The following is a 22176-nucleotide window of genomic DNA, read 5'->3' on the forward strand; positions in this document are numbered from 1 at the left end:
TCTTCAGCTTGCACAGGCGGCCTGTAGTAAATGCCTACAATGGTGTCCTTTCCATTGTTCTGTCCTTGTATTCTTACCCAAACAGTTTCCACAGAACTCCCAGTCTCTGAAGCTTCAATCTCTGTGCAGATATACGCATTTCTAACATACAATACGACACCCCCTCCTCGTTTATCAAGTCTGTTTCTTGCAAATAAGTTGTATCCTTCTAGTCTTGTATTCCAATCATGTGTATTGTCCCACCAAGTTTCAGTGATTCCAATGACATCATATTTCTGTTCCTGTGTTAGTAGTTCCAATTCTCCTTGTTTGTTGCCCATGCTCTGTGCATTAGTATAGAAACATTTTAGTTTGTGATTGGTTTCTCTTTCTCCAATATTATTTTTAATTAGATTCTTTCGTCTTTGTTCTTCCTTTCCACTTCTAATAGCAGAGTTCTCAGTAGCATTTGTCAGGTGTATGGCTTTTTCTGGTCTTTTGCTTCCCTTCCCATGTTGTTCTAGTTTAAAGCTCTCCTTACAAGTGTAGCAAGGCGACTTCCAAATACCTGCTTTCCAGTCTTCGTAAGGTGCACCCCATCTCTAGCAAGTAGTCCATCGTATAAGTAGTTCACTCCGTGATCCAGAAATTCAAATCGTTGCTGACGGCACCATCGACGTAGCCAGTTGTTCACCTGCAGAATCTTATTCCACCTCCTTGTTCCATGGCCATCCACTGGGAGGATGGAAGAGAAGACCACCTGCGCTCCCAGTTCTTTCACTTTCTTGCCTAAGTCTTCAAAGTCTCTGCAGATGGTTTCCAGGTCGTTTCTTGCGGTGTCATTTGTCCCCACATGTAGTAGCAGGAATGGGTAGTCATCTGTAGGTCTGAAGAGTCCTGATATCCTGTCAGACACATCTTTAATTTTTGCACCTGGAAGACAGCACATTTCTCTTGAAGTTATATCCGGTCTGCAGATAGCGGCCTCTGTTCCTCTCAGCAGGGAATCCCCCATGACCACCACTCTCCGTTTCTTCTTCACAACATTTTTCTTTCTCCATCCAGGAGGACTCTGAAGGCGTACAAGGTTGCTGTTTGTTGGCAAAGTCTTATCCTGATGTATTTCTTCATCGTTTTCCTGCATGAGAGCCTGGTACTGGTTTCTGAGCAGTATGGGTGCTGACTGCCTCCTGATCCTCCTGCTTCTCTGGGTCATATGTCTCCATTCCTCTGTTTCTTCAGGTGCACTTCGAATTTCTTCTCTTTCTGTAACATGAAGAGATAATTCTGCTCTAAGAACTCTTCACCTTCCTTAATGATCTTCAACGTAGCCAACCTCTCTTCGAGATTTTGCAACTTTTCCTCCAACAGGGACACAAGCTTGCATTTGTGGCATGTGAAGTTTGGCTTTTCCACTGGTAAATCTGTGAACATGTAGCAAGAAATGCAGCTCACCAAATGGCTCCTGGCCTCTTCCATCTTGAGATTTCTTAAAAAGATGAAAGATGAGCCAAAATTCGCACGCCAAAAGGCGCGCGGTTTCTCCGATTTCCTCTTTTCAGCTGCAACGGCCAAAACCCAGTGATCGTTGAGCTCGCGGAGACTCTTCACTTATCCCAGAAGGCACTGGGAATATGCAAATGATCTCCTCAAGACTCTTCCCCTGGTTTCTCCGATTTCCTCTTTTCAGCTGCAACGGCCAAAACCCAGTGATCGTTGAGCTCGCGGAGACTCTTCACTTATCCCAGAAGGCACTGGGAATATGCAAATGATCTCCTCAAGACTCTTCCCCTGGTTTCTCCGATTTCCTCTTTTCAGCTGCAACGGCCAAAACCCAGTGATCGTTGAGCTCGCGGAGACTCTTCACTTATCCCAGAAGGCACTGGGAATATGCAAATGATCTCCTCAAGACTCTTCCCCTGGTTTCTCCGATTTCCTCTTTTCAGCTGCAACGGCCAAAACCCAGTGATCGTTGAGCTCGCGGAGACTCTTCACTTATCCCAGAAGGCACTGGGAATATGCAAATGATCTCCTCAAGACTCTTCCCCTGGTTTCTCCCGATTTCCTCTTTTCAGCTGCCACGGCCAAAACCCAGTGATCGTTGAGCTCGCGGAGACTCTTCACTTATCCCAGAAGGCACTGGGAATATGCAAATGATCTCCTCAAGACTCTTCCCCTGGTTTCTCCGATTTCCTCTTTTCAGCTGCAACGGCCAAAACCCAGTGATCGTTGAGCTCGCGGAGACTCTTCACTTATCCCAGAAGGCACTGGGAATATGCAAATGATCTCCTCAAGACTCTTCCCCTGGTTTCTCCGATTTCCTCTTTTCAGCTGCAACGGCCAAAACCCAGTGATCGTTGAGCTCGCGGAGACTCTTCACTTATCCCAGAAGGCACTGGGAATATGCAAATGATCTCCTCAAGACTCTTCCCCTGGCATTGAACTACTGTACCCAACTTATTATTTTAGGAGTCGGAGTCGGTCCATTTTATACCGACTCCAACTCCGACTCCACGACTCAGACTCCACAGCCCTGTTGAAAACTACTATGGTGTGCTGCTTTCTTTCTTGATGGACTACACATATATATATATATACATATATATATATATACACACACACACACACATTTATTTGCTAACCCTGAAGGTGCACATACTTTTGCCATTCACAGGCCTGTGATTTTTTTTTTATCATTATCTCTGATAAATAAATGACAACATTTAATATTTTTACTAATTTTTCTGGTTTAGTTCTTTATCCACTTTTAGTACATGTGGAAATATGGACCATTCTGGAGGGCTGACAACCTTTCCATCTCCACTGTAACAGGCGCCCCGGCTCCTGCCCTGAGCCTCGGCTGTTGCTTCCTAATTGCCATCACAGGCCTTGATTAACTCCAGTTCTATCCTGATTTTTTGTGGCGGGCCCTACGGTAACTTTTATAGGACCCCACGATTGCTCCCTGCGCGGATGAGTTTATGGATCTTTTGCATTCCTGTTTTGGGAAGATGCAGAGCGGAGAATGTAACATTTTTCTAATGAGGAGAGGGAGATAGAGGAAGCGCTGGAATCGAGCGTCGCTGCCAACAAGCCTTCCCCAGCTCATGAATAGCGAGCTCGGCGTACGGCTCAGGTCACTGGTAATTGCCTGTGTGCTGATTTCCATAGAAAGGCTATAAGCACACAAAGGGATATATTTAACGTGGCGACCAGCCATGAGATTGTGGCATAAAGAGGATGTTTCTCCACTGGGTAGAAACTTGGTTAGCAAACACTTGGTTTGGAAGTCGATGAGGATGTGAAATGATGTGGAGTAGACCCAATGTGACCGTGGACCATGAATAATTGATGCTCTCTCTGGGGCCGAGTGACGTTGTGCTGGTAAAGCTGAGGTTTGTGCCGCAGCGCCCTGTGCTCGGCAGCGTGTGATTAGTGCCTAATAACATGCCGGTTACTGTCAGTTTCCGTGAGATTCAGCTGCAGCCCACGTAGAGGTAACACAGACATGACTACCTGGAGATGGATCTGAAGACACCAGGTGACAGACAATCTGCTCCCTCCCACATGAAGGGTCCATAACCGGGTGTGAGAATCTTACGTCAGGTCTTATATCACTTCTGTGATATATTGGGCTCGCTGCATTTCTCAGCATATTTCCCCCCCCCCAGACAGAAACGTCCTCTCCTCCATGCCGACTACCCGATATACGGTACCCACAATGTAGGGAGGGCCAAAACTTCATTTGTAATTTATTTTATGTGATGTATTTTTATTTATTTTCCAGGTTAGTAATAAATTCTGATTTTAGAAGCCATTGGCTTAAATTATTCGCCTGCGCCTGACTCTGCGATGATCTCAGTGCTACAAGTTCTGTTAATTGGATTCAGGGTGTCGGGGAGCTGCGGCGACGTCTCTGGGGTGAGAGAAGGGTGATTTACATGCAGGGAGCATAATGAAGCGTCCTCTAACCTGACATCTGCATTTCCTCTCCTGAGTTATGATGTGTCCCCAGAGAAGCAGATGGAGATGCCTGTAGATACGTTGTTGGAGGCATGTAAAGCAAAAGGGCCTCTAATGCGAAAATCCAAGTCCTGTTCTTGCTGCGAGATCTATTCCTATGACACCCCGGCATCACCATCCACAGACAGCACATCACTGCTCCCCGACTCCTTGCTCATCTCTTACAGGAAAGTGTCAGGTGTCCCTCTGATTATTCTTCCCATGCCCCATAGAGATGGAGGGCAAGACAAGCTTGAGCTATGGCCTTACACTGACTGCGTAGGCGACGGGTCCTTTAAAGGGAACCTGTCACGCCCCCAGGGCGTTTTTCAGGTAAAGAGCCACCGTCAGCAGGACCAAGGCTGCATTCTGTGAAGGTGGCTCTTCTGTGTCTGACCCCTAGTAACGCTGAAATATCGACTTTTATAAATAGGTCCTCATACCTGTAATGCGTCCCATAGGTATGATGTGTCCCCCTGTATCAGCCGCCTACCATCCGTCCATCATGCCTCTGTTCTGTGTTTCGGCGCCGCCCACCATCCGTCCATCATGATGCCCCTGTGTGTCGCTGCCTCCTCCTGTTTTGAATGCCAGCGCCTGCGCTGTGACAAAAGTTCTCGGGCATGCGCCGTTCGCGCTGCCCGAGAACCGACATCAGGCTATTGCCCCAGATCCCGCCCCGCAGTGTGTTATGATGTATTCAGCCTTAGTGCTGCTGAAGGTGCTGACTGAAAACCGCCCTGGGGGGGTGACAGGTTCCCTTTAACATGGGAATAATAGTGTGCCCATAACAAGAACTAATCAGGCTGGTAACTTGCAATGTTTTATTTTTTCTTCTACTCCTATTGTGTCAAGATATAAACAAAGTGACTTTAGTGAATCAAACTGAGAACTGGAGATAAACAGTTGTTGCTCTAGAGGAGTAGAATTCGGGGGATGCAATGACTTGTTTGGATGTTTTGCTGCAGGTGGTTGGGCGGAGTGGTCAGAGTGGAGCATGTGTCATGAAGATGGAACACAATACCGAAGCCGCTACTGTGATGTTCACAATCCTGGACCCACTCAGTGTCTCGGAAACAACACTCAGTACAGAGACTGTATCTACAATGAGATTCCTGGTACGCCTGACAAACCGTCCCACATCTGCACCTCTGTTCATAATTTGAGCACTGCTGGGATCAGTAGTCGAATGTCATTCTGTTCTGATGCCATCATGATGCAAGAAAAGCTGTCCTCTTAAGTTCCCATCTTTTTCTTGTAGACCTTGTGTTTTTATGCATTCACAGCAGTTTTCCCCTCTTTTGATTTACAGTCATTTTGCCGGCATCAAGTATTGATGAAAATAAAGAGTGTGGAGGTGAGAGAAACCCGAGAACTTTTATAATGGCTGGCATCATGTCGTCTTGTGTGAGGGCCTAATGCTGGTGCATATTGGGCGATATCAGAGTAGCACATGGGCTTCTCACCATTGTTGGATCCTAACTAGCTTCATCTAATTTCCAATCTTTACAGGTTTCAGCCTTATTCATCTGATCGCCACCGGCGTGTCTTGTTTCTTTGGCTCCAGCCTCCTGACATTTGTAATCTACGTTTATTGCCAACGGTGCCAGAGACAGTCCCAGGAGTCCACTGTGATTCACCCTGCAACCCCTAACCATCTCCACTACAAGGGCAACTCCACGCCCAAAAATGAAAAATATACTCCAATGGAGTTTAAGGTAGGAGCCATGGGTTGGGATAAGAGATGTATGTCATAATGCATGAGACGGGGACATGATGTCCTAATGCATGAGGTGGGGACATGATGTCATGACTCATGAGATGGGGACGTGATGTCATGACTCATGAGATGGGGACGTGATGTCCTAATGCATGAGGTGGGGACATGATGTCATGACTCATGAGATGGGGACGTGATGTCCTAATGCATGAGGTGGGGACATGATGTCATGACTCATGAGATGGGGACGTGATGTCCTAATGCATGAGGTGGGGACATGATGTCATGACTCATGAGATGGGGACGTGATGTCCTAATGCATGAGACGGGGACATGATGTCCTAATGCATGAGATGGGGACATAATGTCACGACTCATGAGATGTGGACATGATGTCATGATACATGAGATGGAGGTTGATGTGGGGGTAAGGAACTAGTGGGAGCATTCTGAAGCATCCTATCTCGTAGCACAACGAGATTTTGGATGATTGATTGCTGTGAACATCTATCCATGTCTCATATATGCTTGTTAGCTGCTCAAGGATTAGAAGATGAAGCCTCTTTCACCTCAAGCATCTAAATGTGCGAGAAAATGCAATCATTTCCGTTAGTCGTCTTACTAGAGTCTTGTGTATTATTGACTCATTAATCCTCTGAATTGTAGCATTGTTCTGGATTTTGTCTTCCAAGTGGTAGTAAGGAGGGCGACTGTGATCCCATCCTGGTGACGCTCTGCTTCCAATGTCAGCTCCTCTTAACTTCTTGGAAGAGTTGACAAGAATTAATGTTTGGTTTTTGCTAACCTGCTAAAGAAATAAATCAGCCCCACTGCTTCCTGTTAGATGTATTGATCGAGTGGCATTGATTAATTTTTATGGAGTCTTGTTGTTTAAGAAGCCACTTTCTACAGTGAAGCTGAACTCCTCAGAGGCTGAAACCAACACGGACTGTTCCAGATCTGATGAAGGCCTAATCCATTGTGAACTGGGAGTAAAGGGAGAGTCTAGCACTGAGACACGATGGCACTAACACATGATGTATAGACACGTAGAATAAGCTTCATGAGATGGAGACACATTTTGATTATTGAAGTGAATGGGTTTTTACAACAGAGATTTCTATTCCAAAAAAAGCAATTTAAGAATGTTATCAATGTAAACTTAAAGGGCTTGTCCAGCCTTGTGTAAATGAATCTCCGCCTGTAACTTTCTAGGACAAATCTTGATAAAGGTCAGGTAACGAAATTTACAGTTTGCAAGTATCAAATTCTGCAAGTGTCCATTATACGATAGATCATATTAGTTATAGATATAGCTTATGTTGGACAAAAAAAGAACCTTAGTCCAGGGTCGTTTAAGTGCTAGGGAGAGCTGGTCTCAGCATCTCGCATGGCCTGTGCATGGCTGCATGTTACGGGTTCAGTACGTTGCATCTCCATGATTGTAGATTATCCTCCAGCACAGAACACTGCCAGGTTCACACTTATCTAATGGTTCAATCACTGTGAGCCACATGGACTGATCTCCCAAATTCTGAACTAATGGGATTACTGATGATACAGAATATTAAAGGTGTACGTTTGAAGCAGGGAAGGTGCCACCTCCAGGTTTGGCAATCTAAAAGTGAAAGCCTCTCAATGACTCGAGATGAATGTGCTGGCAGCTGTTTTTGTGTCACCGGAGGAAACAGATAAACTTGCGCGAATATTTTGGTTGCCTCCATTACATTATGTACAAAATTTAAATTTTTGTTCCTGGCAGTTTATCTGTGCAATTTGATTGTACCAATGTCCTTGTCACATTATCATCTCCTCACATAATTCTCATCTCACTGTGTAGTCAGTGCCCAGAACAGTGACTGTGAAATGTTGCTTGTAGCTGACAGAGGTGACGCACTTAATAACGGGGACACCAGTCCTTGAGATGTGCCAGTGGAGCTGGAGAGCAGGTAAACTCTGTCCCCAAAAAGATAACCTCACAAATATTTCTCTGTAGATGTTGGATAAAACTGAACAGATCACATATTTAGTAGTTACATTTTGGAGATTTTACATAAACAACAGTGTAGAGATCAGAGGTGACATCACTGAGAATGTCTCCTATCCATCACTAGAGATCAGAGGTGACATCACTGAGAATGTCTCCTATCCATCACCAGAGATCAGAGGTGACATCACTGAGAATGTCTCCTATCCATCACCAGAGGTCAGAGGTGACATCACTGAGAATACCTCCTGTCCATCACCAGAGATCAGAGGTGAAATCACTGAGAATGTCTCCTATCCATCACCAGAGATCAGAGGTGACATCACTGAGAATGCCTCCTATCCATCACCAGAGATCAGAGGTGACATCACTGAGAATTCCTCCTATCCATCACCAGAGATCAGTGGTGACATCACTGAGAATGTCTCCTATCCATCACCAGAGATCAGAGGTGACATCACTGAGAATGTCTCCTATCCATCACCAGAGATCAGAGGTGACATCACTGAGAATACCTCCTGTCCATCACCAGAGATCAGAGGTGAAATCACTGAGAATGTCTCCTATCCATCACCAGAGATCAGAGGTGACATCACTGAGAATGCCTCCTATCCATCACTAGAGATCAGCGGTGACATCACTGAGAATTCCTCCTATCCATCACCAGAGATCAGTGGTGACATCACTGAGAATGTCTACTATCCATCACCAGAGATCAGAGGTGACATCACTGAGAATGTCTCCTATCCATCACCAGAGATCAGAGGTGACATCACTGAGAATGTCTCCTATCCATCACTAGAGATCAGAGGTGACATCACTGAGAATACCTCCTATCCATCACTAGAGATCAGAGGTGACATCACTGAGAATGTCTCCTATCCATCACCAGAGATCAGAGGTGACATCACTGAGAATGTCTCCTATCCATCACTAGAGATCAGAGGTGAGATCACTGAGAATGTCTCCTATCCATCACTAGAGATCAGAGGTGACATCACTGAGAATGTCTCCTATCCATCACCAGAGATCAGAGGTGACATCACTGAGAATGTCTCCTATCCATCACTAGAGATCAGAGGTGACATCACTGAGAATGTCTCCTATCCATCACCAGAGATCAGAGGTGACATCACTGAGAATGCCTCCTATCCATCACCAGAGATCAGCGGTGACATCACTGAGAATGCCTCCTATCCATCATCAGAGATCGGCGGTGACATCACTGAGAATGCCTCCTATCCATCACCAGAGATCAGAAGTGACATCACTGAGAATACCTCCTATCCATCTCTAGAGATCAGCGGTGACATCACTGAGAATGTCTCCTATCCATCACTAGAGATCAGCGGTGACATCACTGAGAATGCCTCCTATCCATCACTAGAGATCAGAGGTGACATCACTGAGAATGCCTCCTATCCATCACCAGAGATCAGTGGTGACAAATGAGAATGTCTCATATCCATCACCAGAGATCAGCAGTGATATCACTAGAGATCAGAGGTGACATCCTGGGAAATTGAAAAAGAGGGTTGATGGAGGGTAAGATGCTGAGCGGTATCTCTGATCCCAGGATTTGCAGTTGGTTGTCGGCTGTATAACACAGTTGGCACTTGATGCATATGGATCAGGCGTAGATCATGGACCCCCTTTCATATAATTATCCTACAAGGAAGGAAATAAACACTTTGAAACCGTTAAACAAAACAATTATAAAATTGCAAAGATGATGGAAAATAATTTATAACTAATATAAAAAAGTGAGTTATTGCCCCACAGGTCTGTAAAGGCGGCTTGTGCTGCCCAATCTATTCCTAGTGAGTCTCTTTGGTCAGTCAGGTTTTGGCTTGAACTGTAATTTTTCGTTTTCACAAAAGGTGGAAAACTGAAATGCACATAACAAAAAAAAAATCTTCAGCATCAAATGTGCCAGCGGTGTTCCTCCTCTCCTCCCGCCTGTTCTCTGTAATTCTGTAGCTTCTTAGTCATTGGCTTGAAATAAAACATAATGTCCCATGAAATCTGGTGTCAGCCTCCTGCCCGGCCCCAGCCTGTGTGCACTGAAGGAAAGAGGAAAATAAACTCATTATATAAATTTCCAATTTATCTCATGTGAGGGAAAATTTCATTTCTGCATCTGAAGCGGCAATCGAATTATACCCTGAATCGAATAACACGGCACGCCTTCGCCTTCGCTCAGCTAGAAAATAACCCAAGATTCACAGTGCAGATCATCCTCGCTGCCCTGGGAGGCAACATTTCAATGAACGTCGTCCGCTGATATTTGACCTAATTACTCCGGACACAAAAACTTTTGATACACTGGATCTCCAAAAGATTGATGCATAGACCCAAAATATCATTCACATCTGGCAGCAAATCAAAGTCACAGCTCAGACTGCATCTGGATTTAATGAACGGCGCATTGTTTCACAGCAGACAGAATGTGATAAACCGTCCCAACTGAGTTATTCTTCCTGTTTATGCCGCTCGTGATTGTACAATACTGCCGAGAGCGCGCCGCTCCCTCCAGACATTGCTTACAGGCCACATCATTGTCTTCTACCTCCATCAATGAGATAAGATTTCATAACACCTGAAAAATGTTGTCATTCATTCATTCTTGGTCCGACTCAATGCTTTAACTATTTTCATCCTTTTTATTTTACAGACACTCAATAAAAACAATTTGCTTCCAGATGACCGAACCAACTTTTATCCTTTGCAACAAACGAATGTGTACACAACCACTTACTACCCGAGTACTTTAGGCAAATACGACTACAGACCAGATTCTTCTCCGGGCAGAACTTTCACCAACAGCTGAGATATAGCCCGGAATGGAATTCACGTCGTCACACTGAGGTTCCATCTCCTTCCCCCGTCATGCTCCATAAATGTGGCTCAGCTCATTCTCGGATATAACTTGGGCAAACGCCAGACTGGACCTACTGATTCTTCCCTGTGAACTATTGTGGACATCACACTGGAGTTAGCCCTTTTGACATGGCTAGAGCGGTATCTTCATGTTTTGTCCAAGGTTTCCGTATACCTGAAGATGAACAAGCTACTTCCGTTGAGATCCTTGAACATGTTTTTTATTTTTAAAGAAAATTTCCTGGAGTTTTTCGGAAGCGTTTGACGTGTTCACTCACGAGGGATTTCTCTTTTTTTCTTATAAGCAAAGAAAATACCACGTTACACTGAATGGCTTTGTCGCTTGCATGACCGGCTCCTACATCGTCCCAGCGTGACTCTCACTCAGTTCCTGTTTGACAGTATTTGGATTGTATCAACCGCCTCAAACCTTTGCATCAGTCACGCTGCTGATTGCAACTGAACTTTTTGAAGTGACATGTTGCTAGAAGTGGGATGCTTTCCTAATAGACTATTCTTTTCAGCCTCTAACAAGTGTTGAAATTTTTCTTTTTGATATATAGTTGATCCTTTAACACACGAGGATCGAGACCGATCACATCGTGTCTACAGATGACCCAGGTCCACCTCAAGGTCCCTGTGGACCACATCATTCCTAATCTGACCTACAAAAGCTTTGTGATAAAGTGTTCTCCAGAGACGCAATAACAGGTTTTATTCTGTTTTGAGGTCTTTGTTACATAGATCTATAATTTGTTAAAATCAGGGTTTATTAGAAAGCAAGAAGATTTATAGTTGACTTTCCTTGACCTGGTCCTCGCATGCTCTGCACCATGGAACAGTCTGCAAGTTTTGAGGTGGATCAGATGTGTCCATGATGACCAGTCGAAGTCTCTTAGTAAAAGGCAGGACCAGTTTGAGCTCACGCATTGGTTGGCTGCACTTTCTGATGTAATAACTCGTTTTGATGTACAGAAGAAGAAACTGATAAGTGAACAATTTTGTCTCTTTTCATGGTTACTACAACTCAGAATGTTGGGGTTTTTTTAGGTTTTTTTATATATAAAAATAACAGGACAAAGAATGTCTAAAGCATCTTGTCTTCCACAATGTCCAGAAAATGTTATATACATCAGTCTTAGCTGCCAACAAGTGTTTCAGAAAATTGTGGTTGGCAGTGAAAGGGTTTTAAAAATCTATTAAGTTGATAGATCACATCAGTTTGACCGCAAGATGGCAGCCACAAGTAATTCTGCATCGATACTGAAAGCAGACATCACAGCTCCCATGGAAGGGGCATATTTGAAAGTGAAGTCTTTTTGAGAAGATTTCTGAGAGTTGCCATTAGGTTTCGTAGACTTTTTGCCTGATGTGTGTGCAGATTTTAGCATTGGTATCTAGAACGTTTTGTGGAAAGGAAATAATTTGGAGACTAGCAGAGCGATTGTAGTTTTAAGTGGAGTTTAGTTTCTGCCTTAGTTTAGAGTGATTGCCATGCAAACCCATTCAGTGCCTGTTCTGTTTTATAGTATTTAACTTTAAGACCCAAGTTACAGGTTCACATGAAGGCGAGTCTTATGAATGCTGCAGGAAGCAGTGAGGTAAGGAGCAGCGGACACGTCGCGGAGCTCTATCCCACAACCCGAGCTTCTATGGGTGACGAGTGTCTTCAGCCGCGTCCACTCACCCCTCAATATTAGCAATTGTCACCCGATGTCAACATTTACTAAAGTCGTCTCTTTAGTGAGAGGCTGTTACATTTGTGGATAATTACATAAATGCGCAAAGGTGATTGTGATGCAGAAAACTGTTCTAGATCAACAGTGAACAAGAAATGAAGAATACAGTATAAATCAGAGGCAGCACTTGTGAGGTGGAATTTCCAAGGATATAGTGAACACATGCAAGTATGGCTGTCACGTTTGCCATTTTTCTACTTGTCTTGATAATTAGCCAGACAGACAAATTGAAAGCATTCATTTCATATAAATACTGTAAACTAATATAAAAACACTTCACAGCAGATCTAGAACATTATGCATAAGGGGAAGGGCAGACCTTTCTCCATGCCCATGACATATCTGCAATTGGCTCACAATCCATGTTCTTTATCCTTAATTTCAGAACGTGTATAAATCTCATATATACAGGGGCAGACAGACCATTGGTGCAACTTGTGCAGCACAGGGGCCCAAGAGGTCAGGGGGCCCTTTACCACCAAAGCATGTGGAATTGAACATTCTAGTGAGCATTTGGACTACAATGGGCCCATATATTGTTCTTGTGGCTTTTTCTACCTGTGTCTGCTCTTCTGTATGTATTAAAGGGTTTTTTCAATTACAACCACAGATTTATGTAATGTATGATAGGCATTTCTTCCAATCTAGCCTTTTTACATACCTCCTGTCCGCTGCGATGGAGAGCTGCAGCCTTTCCATCCTTGATGCCGCTATGATAACGTTGGTTGCAGACTTTTAACGCCTGTTCCCTATTAGACTATTCATCACATAGCCACAGGATATACCAGAATGTTAATGCGCAGATACTTATTCCAGCTAGTTCATTGTTAAATTACTAGAAAATATATCTAATATTTTTGTGCATTACACATTTTCAGAAACGTGAACGAACAATCTAAAACAATCCTCTTTCTTGGTAGACCAACGCACTTAAAAAAAAAAAAAAAAGCAGATATCAGTGATTTTTCAGCAGTATTTGTTGCCAAAATCAGGAGTCTGTTGCCAATCTTTCAGCTATAGGTTTTTCTCTGTTTTACTACTGGTTTTGGCAAATAAACACTTATGAAAAATCCCTGTAGTCTGAATGAGCACTAACGCTTAGACTTGGGCTATGTGACATGTATGCAGAAAATTTCTGCATGAAATCCTGAATCCTTCCCAGAAAACACGCGTTTTTTTTCTTTTCTTTTTTTACGGTTTATTTCCGCGCGGTTCCAGACCCATAGAAAAATTTTTTTTCGTGGTAAAAAACGCATACAGCTGCACAAAAATTGCGGAATTCATTTAAATGAATGGTAAGCTTCTTTTAAGCGTTTTTGACGCGGTTTATTTGGTAAAACCTCGAAAAAAGTGAAAAAAACCGCTACGTGTGAACACAGCCTTATCCTACTAGGCCGGGGTCACACTTGCGAGAAACTCGAGCAAGTCTCTCACATCAATACCCGGCACTCGGGACCGGAGTGTGTGGCTGCATGCATTTCTGTCGCAGGTCGGACCCCGGCCTTACTCCGAGTACTGCAGTAATCTGCTGGATTTTATGGGTTCGGTTGTAGCCCCATCTTGCTGAATATCTCAGCAGTACCCAGTAAAGCTTGTAACCTCCCTGCAGCACGTTCCTCCTAGACCCCTGGAAGACTAATGACTTTGATAAATCCATTTTATGTATTAAATTCAGGAAATTGTACAGACATAAATTCCATTTTCCAGCTGTGAACAAACCGTCACTTTGTATATTTACATCTCCGTGTGACGCGCGGTAGAGACTCAAGCGGCCGGTCACAGATAACCAAGCATTAAATCTACAGCACAAATATTGCTGATAACCTTTAGGAGGGAGGGAGAGTTTAATTTCTGCAGACAAATGTGTGGAGCATCGAGGGAAACATTGACTCATTTTAGTTTTGAATATCAGGTTAAATATGTTTCAGAGAAATGTTTCCCCTTGAAGATTTTCCTGAAGGTTTTCGTAGTCCCCAGAGTTGAGAAACTTGCTGGTCCCTGTTCTGGAGACCAGGTTGTGATACTAAAGTTAGCGGCGCCCACGCACGATTTTTGTTAGGCTTCATTCAGATGTCGGGTTTTTTATGTACAAGAAATATGGGCTCATTTCATTTCATCAGCGTTTGATCAGAGTTCCATCGATTTTTTTTTTTTTTTTTTTACTGATGAGAAAGAAAATGCGTTTCTCTAGCTTCTGTCATCCAACTGCTGTCAGATCTTATCACCATCCTATAGACTTTCATTGCCAATTTTGATCAGACACTCAGATCAGTATCAGACATATCTCTGTGATTTTATATGGACCACTCAGTCCAAGAAAAAAATCTGGCATGTGAACAACCCCATAGACTGTCATAGGTAAGTGCTAGCCCGGGAAAAAGCAGAGAGCACTCATACGAACGTGTGAATGAGGCCTTAGGGTTCTGTCCACACCTGCAAAAACATGTCCCTCCACACACTATGAAATCTCTTCCTTCGAATGATGTCTACTTTTAATTCTTTTGCAGCTCAGTCAGTCTGAACTGGTCGGCCCCATGACGCCACATCAGGACTGATCACATCTCATACTCGCTTGCTATTTTTCTAGTTACTTTGCTTTCCTTAAAAAATGCTTTTAAGCAGATTTTCACTAGGCCTCGCCTTGGCAGCTGGGGAGACAACTGATGCGAGTGACTTATTTTTTAATTAGAAGAAGGTTACTTGTATTGACCTTCTATAAAAGGCTGTTATATAATGTCAGAAATCAGTCACAAAGCAGCTACCTCTAATGGGTGGCAACAGAGATTCTTCTTCCTTAAAGGGGTTGTCCACTACTAGGACAACCCCTTCTTCATCTAAAGGTTTTGCCCCGATTAAAAATACAAAAAAAAAACAAAAAAACTACTCACCTCCCGGGCCGGCACCATTCCCGAGATGTCAGCACTCGCAGTTAAGGGGCTTTCATGCAGATGTTGAGACATGTGCCCCCGGCTCCCAATCCGCCCCGGCGTCACTGTCCCGGCTTTCAGACAAATTAAACAGGAACATGAAGAGTTTGGGGACAGTGACACCAGTGCTGATTGGATGACAGCGTCACGTGTGACAACACCGCATCACAGCCCCAGGAAGAGCGAGTGACGACACCACAGGAATGGCGCCAGCACGTGAGGAGAGTATAGGCTTTATTATATTATTTTACCCCCAGAGTATTACCAGACATACAAGATTCCCTACACCGCCAATAGTCTAAACACTGAGAAACTATTCTCTCCAACAGCAGTAAACTAGCATTTGCTTTCTGGAGCAGAACTTTAAGGGTATGTGCACACGTTGCAGATTGGGCTCAGGAATTTCCGGAGAGGATTCTGCATCTCTTGCCAGAAAATACATATAGAAACCCGTGCTTTTTTGCGGATTTGATGCGGATTGGCATGCGTTTTTACACCTGCGGATTTCATTAATTCACTGGGTGTAAAATGCTTCGGAATCCGCACAAATTGACATGCTGCGGAAAATAAACCGCTGTGGATTCCTTGCGGAATTTTCCGCAGCATGTGCACAGCAATTTTTTTTTCTCTTTAAATAATATTGTTATACTTGTGGATCTGCAGCGATTTCATGCGTAGAATCGGCTGTGAATCCGCAACGTGTGCACACATTGAATATTTGCAGATTTTCCTGCCCCAAAATTCAGTGTTTTGACAGGAAAAACATTGCATAGAATATGCGCAATTTTGTTTTTTACTGTGCCATATATAAAGTGCAGCATTTTATAACCTGAAAAAAAAAACAAAAAAAAAAACCACGGCATCTGTACCTTCTTATTGTAATTTACACCACTTTTCAGACATAAGTTATGAATTTGTGGGCAGATTTTGGCTCTGTCCCTCCCTGTGAAGCTTTCAAAAAAGTTGCCATAGATGACGCAAAATGCCAAAACTCACAATTGTTTTGTGAACTACAAGTTACACAAAGACATTGCACCAATTCACTTTCACAGTAGAATTCTGGGGAAAACGGAGTCATGGCCTTAATTTTCTCACTATGGAACATGAGAATCTTTTGCACTTACATCATAATTTAGTGACTTGTACAAAACCCATAAAGCAATGAAGAATTGGGCCTTAATCACAGTTCTTGATTGTAAACACAAAGCTCTTGGGAAACATTAGAGTCTGTTCACACACAGCTTTATGCATTTTGTTCTGCATAGAAACGTAAGCTATAGCCAGAAAACTGCAGCAGAAAATAAGCACTTTTTGGTGCATTTTATATCTATTTTTGAATGCTAAACCCTTTTATTTCAGCTGGTAAAAACTGCAGTAAATGCTGAAGAATTGATACACTGCATTTTTTTTTTAAATGCACCATATGAATGAAAATTTAGAAATGCATTCATTTGGCTGTTACTGTAAAATATTGTGCTTTTTTGCATAATAAAACATTTAAAATAACAAAGTGCTATATGTGAACAAGCCCTTACACATCTCTGTTTTGCATCAATTCCTTATCTTGGCTTTCAAAACAGATACAGAAAACTAAATCCTAGACGGCCGTATGAAAATGGATGTGTAAAGCCATTTAGCAATCTGACAACGCTCTATTTCGTGGATAGGTAAGGTTGTCAGAGCCATGGCCATTATTAAGATCAGAGTTTAATGAGATCATGTTTATTATACTTGCTTGATTTTTACACTTCCAGACTAAATATTTGGAGGATAAGGCCTCATTTCGATGTCTTTGAATTTTCTGGTATTCAAAAAAAGAGAAAAAAAAATGGTCAGAGTTTCATCTGTGTTTTTGATTTGTTTCATCAGTTATTTCCACATATGAAAAAAATAAGTAAATTGCAAAGTTTCTCTACATATTGCAGTTTTTGTATAAACCAGGAGAAACGGAGTACTTGAATCCAAAATTGTGTATAAAAATATCAAATTTTATTAACACCAAAATACAGAGAAAAAGCATACAATAGTCATAGCATAGTTGCATGTAAAATATGACACCAAGAGCCAGGAAAAGAGACATGTGGGGGTCACACATTGAGCACCATCTCGCTAAGCCCACCCATAATAGATAAGCCCTAAAATTAGTGCAGACAGAATGACACTGCCTATATGAGAAAACATATAATGGTTATAACCATAACAGGCATCAAAATGGCAGGGGCAAGCTGCGCATAGCAGAGAGACAAAATGGGTGGTCGTAGTCCCAGAACCGCCAGCAGTACCATGGTAATAAACCGTAAACTAGCAATGGGAACGTTTGCCTAAAAAAGCTCAAATGCCCCAGGTTGTGAAAAGATCTCCATATGGGAGTCACAAATAGGGTGCCACCGCACTAAGCCCACCTACAATGGGTGAGCCCTAACAGAGTGCAGGCAAACAACTGCTGCCTGCGTATGAAAATGAGAACATCATAACCAGAGTAAATGTCACATGGCAGGAGTATGTAGAGCATAACAGGAAGAAATAAGCAATCACGGTCCCAAAAACGCTAACAATGCCATGGTCGCAGAGAGTGGTCTGGCGGTAGGGACACTTACCTAATGGTGCTCAAGTACCCCAGGCTGTGAAAACATCTCCGACGCGCGTTTCGCGCTTACAGATAGCGCTTTCTCAAGGAGATCTCCTTGAGAAATTGCTTATTTCTTCCTGTTATGCTCTACATACTCCTGCCATGTGACATTTACTCTGGTTATGATGTTCTCATTTTCATACGCAGGCAGCAGTTGTTTGCCCGCACTCTGTTAGGGCTCACCCATTGTAGGTGGGCTTAGTGCGGTGGCACCCTATTTGTGACTCCCATATGGAGATCTTTTCACAACCTGGGGCATTTGAGCTTTTTTAGGCAAACGTTCCCATTGCTAGTTTACGGTTTATTACCATGGTACTGCTGGCGGTTCTGGGACTACGACCACCCATTTTGTCTCTCTGCTATGCGCAGCTTGCCCCTGCCATTTTGATGCCTGTTATGGTTATAACCATTATATGTTTTCTCATATAGGCAGTGTCATTCTGTCTGCACTAATTTTAGGGCTTATCTATTATGGGTGGGCTTAGCGAGATGGTGCTCAATGTGTGACCCCCACATGTCTCTTTTCCTGGTTCTTGGTGTCATATTTTACATGCAACTATGCTATGACTATTGTATGCTTTTTCTCTGTATTTTGGTGTTAATAAAATTTGATATTTTTATACACAATTTTGGATTCAAGTACTCCGTTTCTCCTGGTTTATACAGATATTTATGGAGTAGAACCACTCATGATTATGGCAGGCCCTAATCTTAGGCCATTGCCATTTGTCTTGTATAAAGTATTGGGCTACCCTGCTGTACATATTGCAGTTTTTGTTGCTGACAGCAAACTGATCCAATCTGTGATTCTAACGGACCTGTAGACTCGTATCAGCGACTGGGATAAAAAACGGACATAGAGCTCTGTAGATCATTGTGGTTACGTGTTCAGTCTGAATGCGGCCTAAGGCTGTTTCTGTTTATTGGCACGGCACGCTGTGGTTTGGTGCATCTTGATACATTCCACCAATTCCTAGCTGGCCGACTCTAGAACAGTATCTTGACAATCATAACATTTGTTGCATTTCAGGACGTTGCTGAACCCCAACTCTTTCCTAGCGAGGGGCATATACACCAGTTTTGTGCCAGTTTGTCTTACAACACCTGTCGCAATGCATGCCGCCCATTTGATAATGCCCTATAGACTTTATTGTAACATTTGGCCCAAAAAGAAAACAATGAAAAAAAACACTTTTTTTTTATAGCTTTTTAAACTTTTTTTTTTTTTTTTGCACACAAACATTAGCGTCCAAAGGGGCAGTATGACAGGCGTTCTGGTGGGTTTTGTAAAGGCTTTTTTGGCATCAAAAAAAGAATTATACATGTAACTTAATAAAAAAAAAGCACCACCAGAAATGCTTATAAACCTAGCTATTAAAAAGAACACTTGAAATTCATAATATCTTTAAAAATGGAAAAAAAAAAGTTGCAAAGGAGGCCTTAAATGAATGCTTCAGGGGCCTGGTAAAATTTGTCACTAATTTAGGCCAAAATAATGGTTTTACATTCCAAAGACAATTTTGTCATCCTCCAGTCAAGTAGAACAGCTGTGAATTATACAGGGTCTTTAAAAAGCAGATCACATACATTCAGGCAATGATGCTCAACCTTACAAATGCAAACGAACAAATGATGGCCGAGATGACATTATTAATGTTACCGCATTCTAGATGTGTAACATTTCGGTTTGTGGCTAGATCGGTACCTGCTACACTGCCGCCATCAGCAATGGCAAACATGATATTAATAGGCATGAATGTGCAGAAAAGTGGCTTTACAATGCTAATGGCAATGGCACACAGATAATCCAGGTTCTTCGCTTTTAACTATCGGGGACAGTACAAAATACATTTTTTCCTTCAATGTAGAATAAGAGATCACTTTTTCATGTTCCTGATAAAGCATATTAATTAAAATCTATGACGACTTCTGAATCTGGGGTACAATCAAATAGGAAAAATTGCAAAAGGAAAAAAAGTAATTGACATAAGAATTTGCAGCAACATTTACATATTTTACATATGAATTTTCTTGGAGATTTTACCCCGGTCTGCATGATGTGGATCTAACATTGGTAATGAAATTATGAATGGATTGCAAAAAGTTTTTTTCCCAATAGTATGTAGTTAAATTTTTCCAAAATCTCATCCAACTTGCTGCTTTCCTATTGAAATATCAGAAATCTGTACAATATTAACCCCCCCATGTCCACACGCTCTTATATGGCGCTGATACTAGGAATGCCTATAGAAAGAAGGGGCCATCATGATGAATTTCCTGTCTGACCAGTGGCCACATCTACACAAGTATCTAATCGAAGGTGACTTTATACTTGAAGATCGAGTCTTTCCAAAACCAGAATTCTATCAACCTTAAGGGTAAGTGCACACGTAGTTTATAGGTCGTGCGGATTTTGTTGGGAAATCCGCAGGACAAAAGTCCTGCGGTTTATCTGTGGATTAGCTGCGGTTTATCTGTGGATTAGCTGCGGTTTATCTGTGGATTAGCCTGCGGTTTTACACTTCATAATGATAAGGTGTGAAACCGCACGAAGAATTGACATGCTGCAGATTGTAACCCGCAGAAAATCCGCAGCATGTGCACTGCGTTTTTTTTTTCCATAGGAAATAAAGGTAATGTACAACGCAGCAGAATGTGCTGCAGGCTCGCAGAGCCAAAACCGCTGCGGATCCGCAGCAGAATCCGCAGTGTGTGCACATACCCGAATGAATTAAAGGCGTTGTCCCCTTTCCAAAAAAAAAAAAATCCAGGTCCCCAGGTGGATTATAAAAATCCAAATAAAGTTTTACTTCCTGTCCGTGTGTCCACTGTGGAATCTCTGGTGCTACGGTGTCTGATATTGGCTGCAGCGCTATTGTCACGTAGACAGCACATCAGCCAGTCACTGAGCTCAGTGGCTCTGCCTGTGTAGACAAAGTCCTGCCGAGAGCCACTAAGCTCACCGATTGGCTGATATGGCATTAACGTGACTTCAGCCAATAACAGACACCAGGAGCATCAACGGAGGCTCAGTGAGTAAAGCCAGAAACTGAGGTTCTGTGAAAGGAGACACCCCTTTACGGGTATGTGCGCACGCTGCGGATTCTGTGGATCCGCAGCGGTTTTGGCTCTGCGGGTCCGCAGCAGATTTTGCTGTGTTGTACAGTACCTTTATTTCCTATGTAAAGAAAAAAAACGCTGTGCACATGCTGCGGATTTTTCCGCACGGTTTTGCTGCGGTTTATAATCTGCAGCATGTCAATTCTTTTGTGCAGAACCGCTGCGGTTTCACACTGCATCCATTATGAGGTGTAAAACTGCAGGGCAAATCCGCAGGACTTTAGTCCTGCGGATTTATCTGTGGATTTTACTACAAAATCCGCAGATCCGAAAAACTCCGTGTGCACATACCCTAAGCAGACTGATGTTTGTATTAAATGGGTGTTCATTTCTTTTCAGTCCCATAGAATTTGGAGGCAATGTGCATATTGGACGATTGCTTTATTTAAACTGATTTTCCGTGAGGGTGCAAGTTATGGGCCAACTAGTGATCAGACATTACAGGTCAGTGAATTGATCAGGCGTTTAGCGTGTGGATAGGCGACAATGTAATTCTGGAATCTTTTAAGTACTGTGGAAATATTCATCACTGCGCAGGTTTCTCACATGGCATACAGTATGGCTGGACTTGCCTACCAAAGCGGATTATACACACCCATTGTGTTATTCATGTTATCAATGTTTAAAAACAAAATCTTCACTTTTGGAATTCTGGGGCGCACCGAGCTTTGTAGTTCCATAAGTCTAGTTTAGCAATTTTATTGATCGGTAAAGAAAATGTTATCATATGCTCTGAAAATGCCTTATACAAACCAAGACTGCAGCCTTCAACATAGGTTTAATTGTGTAATTAGGCTTTTACATGAATTGTAGCATGTGCCATGGGTAGACGTGTTCTTAGGATTTGGATATTGAGCCAAGTTATACATGCATGCCAGAGATCCTGAGCTCAATATCAGTACAGATATACAGCCTGGCAAAAATGAAGAGACCACCACATCCAATCCCTGTCATGGCCGCCCAATCTCCAGACCTGAACCCCACTGAAAACCTCTGGAATGTAATCAGGAGGAAGATGGAGAGTCACAAGCCATCAGACAAAGAAGAACTGCTGACGTGTACCAGGAGCGGCATAAGGTCACCCAAAAGCAGAGTGAGAGACTGGAGGAAAGCAGCCAAGACGCAGGAAAGCTGGGGTTAACAATCATGGGGATTCCACAGAATACTGATCTCTGAACTCTTCCTGAGGTAAA

General features: G+C 42.9%; 1 protein-coding gene across 5 annotated transcripts in view; it reads left to right on the forward strand.

The window, feature by feature from the left end:
- Positions 1-12911, forward strand: part of SEMA5B (semaphorin 5B) — a 241460-nt gene extending 228549 nt beyond the window's left edge. For 4 of the 5 annotated variants that reach the window (XM_073545278.1, XM_073545279.1, XM_073545280.1 and 1 more), the window contains 4 exons: positions 4950-5099; positions 5294-5338; positions 5494-5699; positions 10363-12911. In XM_073545278.1, coding sequence (XP_073401379.1) covers positions 4950-5099; positions 5294-5338; positions 5494-5699; positions 10363-10518 — 557 coding nt within the window. In that variant the 3' untranslated portion in view covers positions 10519-12911. Of the gene's footprint in view, positions 1-4949; positions 5100-5293; positions 5339-5493; positions 5700-7580; positions 7651-10362 lie in introns of all 5 variants that reach the window. The other variant, XM_073545282.1, reaches the window with a different exon arrangement.
- The last annotated feature ends 9265 nt before the right edge of the window (positions 12912-22176 follow it).

The sequence above is a fragment of the Dendrobates tinctorius genome, unplaced genomic scaffold, assembly GCF_039654945.1.
Source record: "Dendrobates tinctorius isolate UK_male_01 unplaced genomic scaffold, ASM3965494v1 ptg000143l, whole genome shotgun sequence".
NCBI lineage: Eukaryota > Metazoa > Chordata > Amphibia > Anura > Dendrobatidae > Dendrobates > Dendrobates tinctorius.